This window comes from Sitodiplosis mosellana, unplaced genomic scaffold (assembly GCF_009176505.1).
Source record: "Sitodiplosis mosellana isolate CC-2019 unplaced genomic scaffold, AAFC_SMos_1.0 Smas_scaffold_11, whole genome shotgun sequence".
NCBI lineage: Eukaryota > Metazoa > Arthropoda > Insecta > Diptera > Cecidomyiidae > Sitodiplosis > Sitodiplosis mosellana.
The window spans coordinates 2909457-2921859 of record NW_022595253.1 but is presented as its reverse complement, the minus strand read 5'-3'; the positions used below and the strand labels follow the sequence as shown (position 1 = coordinate 2921859).

The 12403-nt window shown below is 35.4% G+C and overlaps 1 protein-coding gene across 1 annotated transcript; it reads right to left on the bottom strand.

The window, feature by feature from the left end:
- Nucleotides 1-7307: 7307 nt before the first annotated feature.
- On the bottom strand, nt 7308-12403 carry LOC129567457 (importin-13). Its single transcript, XM_055444337.1, has 13 exons — nt 11823-12403; nt 11573-11740; nt 11336-11485; nt 11017-11195; nt 10797-10947; nt 10140-10670; nt 9719-9974; nt 9316-9659; nt 8974-9192; nt 8711-8848; nt 8410-8638; nt 8005-8332; nt 7308-7892 (listed from the first exon to the last, which is right to left on the bottom strand). Exons 1-13 carry the CDS (start codon nt 11979-11981, stop codon nt 7808-7810), a joined length of 2937 nt encoding a protein of 978 aa, XP_055300312.1. The 5' UTR covers nt 11982-12403; the 3' UTR covers nt 7308-7807.

The window sequence follows — 12403 nt, the reverse complement described above, 5'->3', positions numbered from 1 at the left end:
ATGTCTGTGTGTGTGTGTGCATGTCTTTTCTGCCTCGACGGTGACGGAGTGGAGAGAGAGTGCTTTACTTCTTTTTGCTCGTGGCCTTATGCTGCTTTGACCTTATTTGCGCATGTGAAAAACAAATACGACACAACAAATGGCAATAAGAAATGAGAAAATCGTGGAAAATATGGGTGTTTCTGTTTTCTTATAATGAAATAACAGTTTCACTGAGAAGCATAAGTCGCGGCGCTCTCCCTTGGAGTATACTACCGTTGATGGATTCTAATCCGTACACCAGTGTGCCGACAGCGAGAGAAAGAGAGAGAGAGAGAGAGAATGCCCACCGCATGCATGTGAGCGTATGTTTGTTACACCACCGAAAGCATTTTATTGGTGAATTACCGACTATTTATGAGTATGTATGACGCGGCTGTCAATGACTCTCGGCTCACACCATTATATTGCAACCGACCCCGTATTCTCTCAAGCATAACTCGCTCACTCGCTCTCTCTCTCTATCTCTCTATCCACTCATTTTCCATGCAATTCGTCCCACAAATTCCTGACGGCATGTACAACTTTGTCATTTAAACAGGCGTAAATTCTTTTAACGTGTGCTTTTCTTCCAGGTTTATTTCGATTGTGGCAGCTGAAATGAATACATTTGGTTTATTTTGAATTCAGAACAAGAAATCTTTATCTATGAAAAAAATTGTTTTATTGTGGAGTAAAGTGGATTGCATAAATTCATCAATATTTACAATGAAAATACTCGCCGAAAATACCAAAAAAATTTAATGCAATTTCCCAACTTATTTCTTTTCAATTCTAACAAATAATTTCAATTGATTTGTTGTTACTCCTTTTTGTTTATAAAAAAAAATTGGAAGCGAAAAAAATAAGTTATTTTGTTAAAATTACACAAACAGAAATAAAATGGTTTTGACCTAACAAAATATTTGAAAATGTCGAATTCCAACACATGTTGTGTTTTCCACAACAAATGTTTCGTTCCACATTGATTCGAATATTTGTCATTTGAGGCACCGATTTGCATACGTTGTCCAATTTGACAAGTCGTTTGACTCAGTCGTGAATTAAAATAGCTAAAAAACTCGAATCCATATGTGCCATTTAAAAAAAAAGAAGTTAATATGGCAATAGAACTTGAATCACACCAAAATATGGAATATGTAAACTAGTAGTCGACGACACTTATACGCGAGTTGATTTACATTTAGCAATAAACGAACGAAAAATGTCACTACTTTTTAGTCACTAAACGACCGTCAGATGTCAATTGTTTGACGGTTTATTTGCATCATACACTAATTTTAAAATGTTAGATTTAGGTGTGATCACTTTTAAATCCGCAAATCAAGTTATAAAACGTGTCCATACATTGCAAATATTTGAAACTCAAACACGTGTTGATTTCATTGAAATATAACAAAAAACATGCCTTGAAAACAGCATAGGCACAAGGCAAATGCTAGACCCTAACGCCATCTTTTGATTTTTGTAGAAATCATTAAGGTTTAGACTTATCAGAAGACTTGACATGAAGCTCAGTACTTTACTGTTACTTAACTTACATTTAAGCTACTTAAACTAACTTGATAGCAAAACGTCAAACCAAATGGTAGTTGTGCTTGCTGTTGACGTCCATTGTATTTGCCTTGTGAGCATAGGCACACTTAGCTTGCGTACGAGCTAAAATTGCGTGGTTGACTACTTGCATATTTACTAGTTGCATTAAAACAATTTTGTTGCTATCCACATTGGAAATGCCATATCGAGTGAAAAGTTCTTGGGGTTGAGAATCACTTGATAGCCTAGAATATAGAGACGTGAGTGATAATCGCATTATAGACCACTAGAACGAACCAACACATTTCTACAATTTCTCACAATATGCACAAAATCGGTCGATTCTTTATTCAACTGAAAAAACCAGCTGTCTTAGCTATATAAAATCTGAAAATAACACCAAAAAATTTATATTAGAGCAGATTCCCTACAAGAATTTTGCGACAACGTTTACGCAAACGTATCGCCAACCTTCCGCAATAATTGTCACAAAATGCATGAACTGCGATCAACTTCATTCGAATTCAGCTTGTTGTATTTTTAAAGGCTGCAATGGCTGATTATTCTCCTTAATAGTGTGAGTTCATGTGTTTTTCATTATTTTATTGAAATTTCCATTCAATTTTATTAATTTATCAAACATTTGATCCGTGAAACACATGTTCATGTGTAATCGGATGTAACATCATTTTTTTTCTCTCGAAAAAGCTCAAATATTTCAAATTCAATACATTGAACATGGTAAAGTCGGAGAAAAATTGCCTCGACTTAATTGAAACATATGTGCATCAAATGCAATTTTAAATAACATGACATGTGAAATGCCATTGCCTTGAATCCGTTGTCCATGTGTCTTGTCGTTGGTTGGTTTCGATCGAAACGTAATGGAAACGTCACACAGTTGGCATGTGAATATATCACTTCATCCCGATGTTATTCTCAAACCGAAACAGAGATTTTACTGGTTTTTCCGCTGAGCATGCTGTGCACTTGTGTCTTGATTAGAAAACGTCCGATAAACATTACATTTAACTATGTATGTGTCTGCGAGGGAGAGTGAGAGTACTGCTCCCATAATAATTGAGGCGCACCACACATACGATGGCAATGGAAACAGATTGCAAGAAATCCAATTAAATCTATTCAGTGTGCAATATTCTTGCAAAAACACGTTGTATCTTGTCCATACATATTCATTTCAATTAGGTTATTTTGGTTTATGCCAATAGAAATCCGGTACGTAAAATTTTGCGGAAGAAATGTTTTAAAATTGCAGCACCATCATGCATGTGCGAAGCATTCATTTGGAATTTAAAATAAACGGGACTTAACCGGATTTTGTACCGCGTTAATAAGCAAGAGCTAGATGCAATCAACACCAGCAATCGTTGGCATAAGGAAAAAAAATTTTTAATTTGAAAAAAAAAAATTTGAATCTATTATATCAAACCCTCCCCGAAATGAAATGAAGTTGCTTTTTTTAAATAACTAAAATATCGGATTTCGTCTGAAAAACATATGACTCGATTATAACGAGAGTGAGTGTTGATCAATCCAATTATATTTACTTTTGTTATGAAGCATGTTCGAATGATTTGCATTCTTCATTCTGAAAACACCGAATGTGGGAAAGTGATGGCAACATCTTTATTATTCCTGTCTTCATTAATAATGAGAGATTCATCCCCAAAACTACTACGTAACTACCGATAATAATTTAATGAAGAATGGATTTTCTGAAATAAAATCAATGAAATTATCGTTCAATTTGCCGGAGATTTCATGGTCGAAATCTTCGAGTATTTCAACTGAGAACGGGAGTTCCGAATCATCTAGATCATAAACGAAAAATTTCACCCTTCTGAAATGATAATTAAATTGATTGAAGATAAAACTCGGAGATTTCGTGAGATTTTCAATTGCACTTAAATATGTGTTGATAGATTGGAAATTCCGTTTCAAACTTACTGGTAAGGGTGAGCTACGTACGGTGATATTTCGTGACTACAAAAATTGGTCAACGTTTCAATTCTATGGGCGCCGCCATATTGAAAATTTACGTACGATATGGTGCACGCTTTCATTAGTTTCACTTATTTTAATAAGGAATCTACATGGGTGGCCTTGTAGGTGGCGCTGCCACATCGTCATTGACATCGACTCAAATATTGTCAAATATAATAAAATTGTTTATATAGGTTTCGAGCGCACTACGGTGATTTTTGCACGTGGATTACTTTTCGATTACTTTTCTACTATTATTTTCCCGATTACAAATTACTAGAAAACTATTTCACATGCTACTTACTTTTGTTGTATGTTCGTATGTGAACATAGTTAGTAAATTCTAGGGAGTCACAAATCCTTAGCACCTGTGTGTTAAAATTCAAATGAAAAATGCTCGGCTTAAATCCATCATTAAAAACCAATCCCGGTCATAAAATTTATTTATTTTTTCATTTCAACATTCTCAAAATACTACAATACAAATACAATTCTATTGCTAGCCTATCATAAACACTTATTTGTATTCTACGAACCTATATTCGTTGCTTTTTTCAATATTTTGAACTTGTTGATTAAAAATAATCATTTTATTCTTGTGTTTGTTAAAAAAGAAGTAGCCCATTTCGAAGAATGCTTTATTCCAATTTCATTTCAATTGCTTCAAATATTCCTTTCAAGTTGGACCAAAACTAGGACTAAACATTCATCGTCTGAATCATCATCCGAATAATTTTCTGACTCTCCGTTCCACTCTTCATCTGCATCTGAGTAGTCTTCTATGTTACTAAGGAAATCATCCGAATCCAAATACGTTATTTTCCATTTATTCCCCACTCTTGATTGTAGATATCGACGATTCAACTCTGATTTATCATGAAATTTAAATACAAACTCTTTCAATGATTTAAATTCATTTGAGAACTCAATCGCATCGACAACTGAAAACCAGAGCGTGTTATGAGCTGAAGTTAGCAGCACTAACTAACGTCAGCTGCTGACATCAGCTGCTGACGAGTTTCAATGCATTTGCAGTATAAAAACAAAAGGGTAAGCAATCATAACATTGGATCGTTCAATCATAATAATGGATCGTTCAATCAATTTTATACTGCAAATGCGTTGAAACAACGCAACGCATACTCGTCAGCAGCTGACGTTAGTTAGTGCTGCTCATAACACTGCTCAAAACACGCTCTGCTGAAAGCACAGAATTTGAAAAATTGATTTCTTCAAGTGCTGGCAACATCTTTATTATTCCTGCCTTCATTTCATCATAAATAATGAGAAAATCGTCCTCACAACTACTACGTACGGATAATTTAATGATGAATGGATTTTTGGAAATAAAATCGATAAAATTAACATTCAAATCGACGCTGATTTCAAGTTTTCGACGATTGAAAATTCCAACTTTCTCTTCACTACAAACTACCATATGTGGAATTAAATGTCCAAAACAACGAAGAGATTGCTTTGAAGACTTTATCTGATACGGATACTCGCAATACTTTGCAAATAATTTTGTATGAAGAAAATGGAACACTTTGGGGCTACAAATGCAGTGCAATAATCTCCACATTCGATTTTTCAGAGATTAGTCGAGTCAGCCACGTACGCACAAAAATAAAGATATTCGAAAATATCGATGTACAGTTAAAAAAAGCTGCCAATATTTAAATCACTTTTCCAACCTTTTTGCAACACCATTTTTCTATCAAATGGTGGAATTCGAGTCATAACTGCTTTCCATTTCAATTTAGTTCACCTTTTGAGCCAACAGAGAACTATTTGACATGCTAACTACTTGTGTTGTATGTTTGTATGCAATCAAAGTTAGTAGTGATTAAGGAGTCATAAATCCATAGCACCTATGTGTTAAAATTCAAAGGAAAAATGCTTGGCTTCATGATTAAAAACGATTCAGGTCATAAAATATATTTTACTTTGTTTTTTTTTTTTAAATCTTCTTTTAAAGTACTACAATAAAACCATGTTTGAAGAAAAATCGGCTGGCATAAAATAAACAAGTGGTTCAATGGAACTATATTAGTTATTCAAAGCTGCTAATTTGAATATTCAAAATGTTTCGTTTCAATTTAATGATTGGGTTAACGCATCTGCGAATGCCAACGGTATATATTTCCCACTGGTGTCCCATATACCAATTTAAATAATTCAGATTCGCCCTCGTACCATCATCAAGAGTGAATAGAAATGTTTGCAGTGATTTGAAATTACCCAAGAATTGATCAACTCCATTGACAGACATTTCAAAATTAATAAAGTAGATCTTTTCCAAACACGGTAATGTCTTTGCTATTTGAGTCTGCATTTCGTTGGTGACAGCCAGAACATCCTGTGCGTCTCCCAATCCGATCAGTGATAGTTTGGTGATCGTTGGATGCTTGGAAAGGAAAACAATCACATTGTCATTTAAATTGCGATTATTGGATTTCAACGTGAATCCCTGAAGTCGTTTAAATGAAAACGGAAGTTTTGGCAATGGTTTATTTCCGTACACACACAACTTAAACTCCCTTACATTCTTGAAATCGATTTCAATATTTTTTAAATTATACACCCGATCCAAGTCCCAGCTAATTTTCATGCTCTCAAGATTCTGAAGGTATTTGCTAATGTATTGAAGAAATTTGGCATCTTTGAAAAATGGACCGAGTTCCAGTCTTTTCAATTGTGGATTTAAACGTAGAGCGGCCGTAACATTTTCTACATAATTTGCTTCCCAGAATCCAGAAAATGATAAATCTTTCAGATGGGGAAAATGTGTGACAATGTTAATGGGTTCTGCTAGTTCACTGCAAAACAAACTCAACCGTCGCATTTTCGGAAACCAACGGTGGAATTGGGACAGCTCTTTTCCAACACGACAATCAGCAAACTCAACTTCTTCTACAGCGGAAAATGGCTGCTCAATCAAAAAATCGCTCTCTTTTATATCGTAGAATTTTATTTTGACCAATGATGCAGAACAAAATTGGTTGATGTATCGACTAATCATTGTACAACTCTTTGTGCAACTGTTTGTATATTGCACTTCCAATTTCGTAAGCAAATTACCAAAACAACGTAGAAATTGCAGCGTGATTTTTAATGCACACACATCATCCTGATTCTCACTCCAACATATTCCATTTTGACTGAGCTCCAATGTGTTGAACGTTTTTTCGAGAAGAAAATTGATAAACTGTTCAATATTGATCTCTTTCATGCTATGCTCGCGACTAAACACAACTTGAGCAACTCCTCTCAATCGCTTATTTGTATCAGCCACGTTTAGAACATCAATCAAATTTAAACACTCACATATTTTCTCCAAACAAAGATTGTCGACATCCAGTAATTGTGCCATTTTCCAACGAATGATAAACTTAACTTCGAACAGATTTCCAATTCTTTTTCTTCTAGATATTTTTTTAAGATTTCTTCTTGATATTTTTTTAAGAAAACGTGTTGAAGTCAACAACTGAAACGCAACTAACTTCGGATTGAAATGTCATGAGTTTATATAAGAATCGATCATCACCGACTAATCCTTTGAAATCAATACCTGCAAAGGAAACCGAAACACATGATGTATAACACATCATACTGTCAAGAAAAACCGACTCGATTCTAAGAAATAAAAGAGATTTTCGTTTAATCCCACCGGTTTGCAAATAAATTACCTGCTAAACATTGACAAAGAAGAATAAAACAGGCACACATTTGTTTTTGCAATTTTTCATTTAGTTAAAGCACACCTTAATTATTCATAAATATTAAATACATATTGAAAATCGCACTAAAATCCTATGACTCGCCACATATGCACACACGTACATCGATCCAATTGAATATGAAATCTACTAAAAATACACAAAATTCTATGCAATTTAATCGCTTAGCTGTCTCCTAAACTACATTACAATTTAAATATCCGTAAAATCACATATGTATTCCAATATATAATCGATTGATGGTTTTCCTTGTTTTTGTTTTACTTTTTGTTTTTCATTTCAAATTGAGAGTGTTCGATAAAAATTGTTCGAAATGGTACAGTAGATTAGTTGTATACAAATGGCATAGAAAATCGAGATGTTAATTAAAAATCGGTTTGATCGTTTACAACGACCATATTTTGGCTTTGACCAAGTTTAGACAATTGAACTGCTGCCAAATGGGTAGCTGTACTCGAGGTTTGTAATTGTGACATTTACATTCTTGTCTATGGAATTTGAATCATTATTTCACGGCATTTGGCGGCAAATTCTCGAATCAATCCTTGTACTAAGCGTTTGTTCACCTTTTCACTGTTGCAAATAAAGCGAAGAAAATATAAGAAATATTTGATCGAATCCGATTTAAAGAAAATAAAAACAAGAATTCAAAATTAATTGAATCTAATCCAACACAAAAACATACCGAATGATGGCTTTCATAAAGCGATCCTTCTCCACGGCCGATATGGTGGCCGTTGGAAATTCGTTGACCTCCAACACTTTGAGCCAGGCAATCAGTTCGGCAGGGTATTTTTTGTTGAGCGCCACAAATACATCGGCAAACACTTCGACGTGCGTGCGTTGTGAATAGACGGCAATACACAGCAATGTGGTTTGAATCAATTCTTCGCCGTTTTTCAAAATAGCATTAGTTGCATGTCGAAATGATCGCGATTGAATGATGAAATGTTGCAAGAACATCACCGCATGTTTTGCCACTCCGCTTTCAGGCAATACCAATACTTTTATGGCTGTTGCAATATATGGAAATTTGTCGTTAAAATTTATTTGATAATATAAGCTATAAAGTCCATAGCTTTTTACTCACCATAACTAACTAATTTATCGCAGTCGATTTCATTGTCATCAAAGGCGTTTGGTACTTTTTTCGCAATGAGTGCACAGAAACTCAAAAATGATTCGAGCACATCAGAAATACCCGAACGATCCGCGGCCGGTGTCTGTTCGATCAGTTGGAAATTGTACAAAATCACTTGAATCAATAATTGCCGCATGATTGGCGTACAGGCTGGAGTTTTGTAGTACAAAAATATACACTGAAAAAGGACAAAATGACGAAATGATTATTGACCATGGTCTAAATTAGGATGGCATTGTGGGTTATTTACTGATTTTGCGATATCAACAGCTGGTGCAACACATTTCGATTGCAGAATGGCCACGATCAGATTACACAAATCGGGCAACATTGGTTGGAAATCGTCCATTAAATTGGTGATGGCATATTTTAAGCCACAGCAAAGTGCCTGATCGAAAGAAAAAAAAAACGGTTTATTTAATGCGTTTTTTGGATGTTCATTTCTGAATACGAACAACAATCGAAAATACATTTCTTCGTTCAAAAATAAAAAATAAAAACAGAGAGACACACCTCAATGACGTTCATATCATTGATCCAGAGCGTTGCAATATCTTTGAATATCGGCATTGTCTTTTGCATAATGAGTAAGACCGGTTGAGTTATTGATTCGCTCGCTTCCACGGCTTGAGCATCATCTTCACCGTTTTTGACTTTGGTATTCAGTGATGAGAATAACGTTGAAATCATATTTAAGCGGAAATTTGTGCGCACTTTATTTGGCTCATTTAACTGTGGAAATATTGAAGAATTTTATTATTTGTTGGTTGAAGTGTGTGTTTCGTTTGTGATTCAAATATTTTAAACATTTTCAATTATCCCAAACGATATCCATATCCAATCTGTTCAACTTACGGTTTGGCTTTGTACAAGAGATTGCAATTCGGAGAAGCAAGGTGACACCACGATATCCAACCATCGAAGCACATCTTCAGGTGGCAACATGCTCATTAGCTTGCCAATGCTGTACATAAGACGCACTTCGTCCGAATTGATCAGATGACCGTTGTTGATGGCTTGCAAACAGGCTTGAAGCAGAGGTTCAGCGTATGGTTTCAAGTGGAGTTGACATTCACGGCACAAATCCTTCAAACCGAGCGACGCTTGTGCGGTTTGGTTGGAATTCAATCCGACAACCAATACTCGAATCGCTTGCGGAATGTAAGTAGGATTATCTTTGAACCATTCACTGTATGCACCTGGTATGATTATAAACCGATTTAATCTCAGATCAAGGGCTCAATGATCAACGTCTTACCTATCGAATCTAATGCCGTTCCCAATAATTTTTCATGCAATTTATCGTAAGGTATTTCGCTTAAAATCATTATAAACTTTGGCAATCCGGTTCGTTCGTCGCTCTCAATGTGTTCGGCTATTGAATATATGGCGTAAACACAAGCTTCTAACTGTGTCCATTGGGTGGGATCATGCTGAATGTTAACGATACACTCATCGAGATATGTGATTAAAATTTCCAACAGATGATTATGAAGCACTTCGAAACAGTAAAGCTGTGAAAAGAGACGAAAACTCAATATTTTCTCCTTTCAAAAAATACAAAATATTAAGGCTGAAAGTTCGACTTTTGGCTCGACCAAACAATTTTTCATCGACATTTTTTGCCCCAAACAATTTTTCACTCACAAAATGATATAAAATTTGGACTTTCAAATTACCAGCGTGTCTGAAATATCCTGCCGATAGCAACGGAATGTCTCTAAATCGTCCGCTGTCCATTTATCGATGGAAATTTCGTCGGGTTGTTGGGCTTTTCGTACGAGAATTTTTGCCAAATGTGAATACAGTGGTCCGATTAGTTCTAATCCTTTGTTTTTGATCGGCATTACGGTGTCATTCGACAGCACCTCATCCTGGAGCATATACCAAAAGCCCATTGCCAAAATGCTGCATGACTCTTCAACCGGATAAATGCCTGGCTTATCAGTGCATGATAGTACTTCTTGTATTAACCGCATATACAAATTTCGATGTTCTTCGCTTTCGCTCAACACACCCTGAATTAATAGTCTGGAGTGGCATTCAATCGACGATATGAACAGTGTGTATATATTGAATGCAATATCTTCATTGAGATTATTCTCCTTCCATTCTGCTTTGGTGATGTGCGACAGTGACTCAACGATTATGTTGAGCAAATGCAATGCAGAGTTCGGAAATCGATGTGCATCCGGTTGAATCAATCCGGTCTAGATTGCACACAAAAAACACACATATATATAATAAATTCCACTAATGTTCACAACACTTTTAATACATTCGGTGCTGTTTTTTCATATGCACTATGGGAAAAATGCATGTTCGCCTATATTTACCGTTAAAGTTTTAATACACGCCTCGGATAGTTCATTTTCATCAGACGTCATGCAACCCTCCGAGTCGGTTGTGTTCCAGTAGCACCTATTTATCAGCTTTAATAGCGCTCCAGTTAAAATTTCGCAATTATCGAGGGGGAAACTGCCATTTCTACAGTAAATTATACATTATTTTTATTCATTCATGAAATTGGGTCAATCCAAATGAAGAGATACTAACTTTAACCAAGCTTCCGAACATTTGACCGCCCGAAGTAATGTAGCCATGTCATTATCGTTGATAGTTTCCTCCAATTTTGATAAAATAAACTGCTGCACGGTGTTTATTACAAACGGCGTTCGCTTACAAATTTCACCCTGCACAGCCACTCTTTGGACTGATGTGTACATTACGTTCGTCTAATGAAAAAAAATAGTCAATGAAAAAATGGGTTAAAATTCATTGAAAAAACTAGTCAAGAAACAAAGATAGTCATTCCAATTGGATCGAAAAAATTCCATTTGGACTGACACATTCAAAGCGAATCAAAAAATAATACCTCTTCGGGAACGGCTCCGAGAATTTCCATTAAAATCCACGACTGTGTTTCTTGGTTGACATTTGGCATTTGTTCACTTTGAAATGTATTCACGATATCTTCAATTGCATTTGGATGCTCCGTAATCATGTGAACGATGAATGCACTCAACTAGAAATGGAAATGATGCACACACAAAATAGTTATAACAACATAGATAGCACGGTCGCCTATTTTTTTTTCATTCAAAATATTTACCGAGATGCACAGGCGATTGAGCACAATTTTGGGCCCATTTGCATAAACAATAATCGATTGGAATAGTTTTTGTCGAAGCTCATCTCGATTCTCTTTCGGTACCTCATGCCAATGTTTCAGTAGTTTTGTATGCAGCGTTGTTGCTCCGAAAAATTGGATCTCTGATGACTGTAAGAAGAAATAAGAGGAATTTTTGGTTTAAATTTCAATAAGTAATTTGAATGTGAAAAATGGTGAATTTAGCACTTACTTTGCCGAGTTGCATTAGATCCCACACAAATGACCATGCTTGCGGGCTCAATTGGGCTTTGGTAAGCCAATCATGTGCCGCTGATTGTTGTTGTGCACCCGATCGATAAAATACGGTTACAGCTTCTTCAAGTGTTTTTACATCGATTGCCGTATCCATTCTGCTGCACTGCTAATTTCGTTTTATACAAATTCCGATCCTAATTTTACAATTTACCAATTTTGTTCGTGGTTTCAATGAAAAAAAAATCCGATTCAATTTTACAATACAAATAACAATGAAAAAAAAAATTTGCAGTCAATCGGAGCACAGTATTTGGTTGAGAGAGTGAGATGCTTTTGATGCGAATCAAACAAAAATCATTATGATGGATGTTGTACACGGTTTTGCGTAAAACATTCAATTCACTAAACGTCACATCGAATGTGCGAAACTTCAAACGGAAAATCTAGTACGTCGGCCTATGATGATTACCGGTTTTGAATGTAACGAATAAAGAGTTTGAGGTCGAAAATGAAACTTTTATTTTTGAATGAATGAGTTGACATTTTTAAACGTAAAAAGACACACAAAAATTGGAA

Excerpts from the sequence above, each read along its gene's own strand:
- LOC129567457 (XM_055444337.1), bottom strand. The coding sequence starts at position 11,981 with ATGGATACGGCAATCGATGTAAAAACACTTGAAGAAGCTGTAACCGTA. Across the intron at positions 9,975-10,139 it reads AGGATATTTCAGACACGCTG|CTTTACTGTTTCGAAGTGCT; the intron begins GTAATTTGAAAG and ends CTCTTTTCACAG. Across the intron at positions 9,660-9,718 it reads AACGGCATTAGATTCGATAG|GTGCATACAGTGAATGGTTC; the intron begins GTAAGACGTTGA and ends TAATCATACCAG.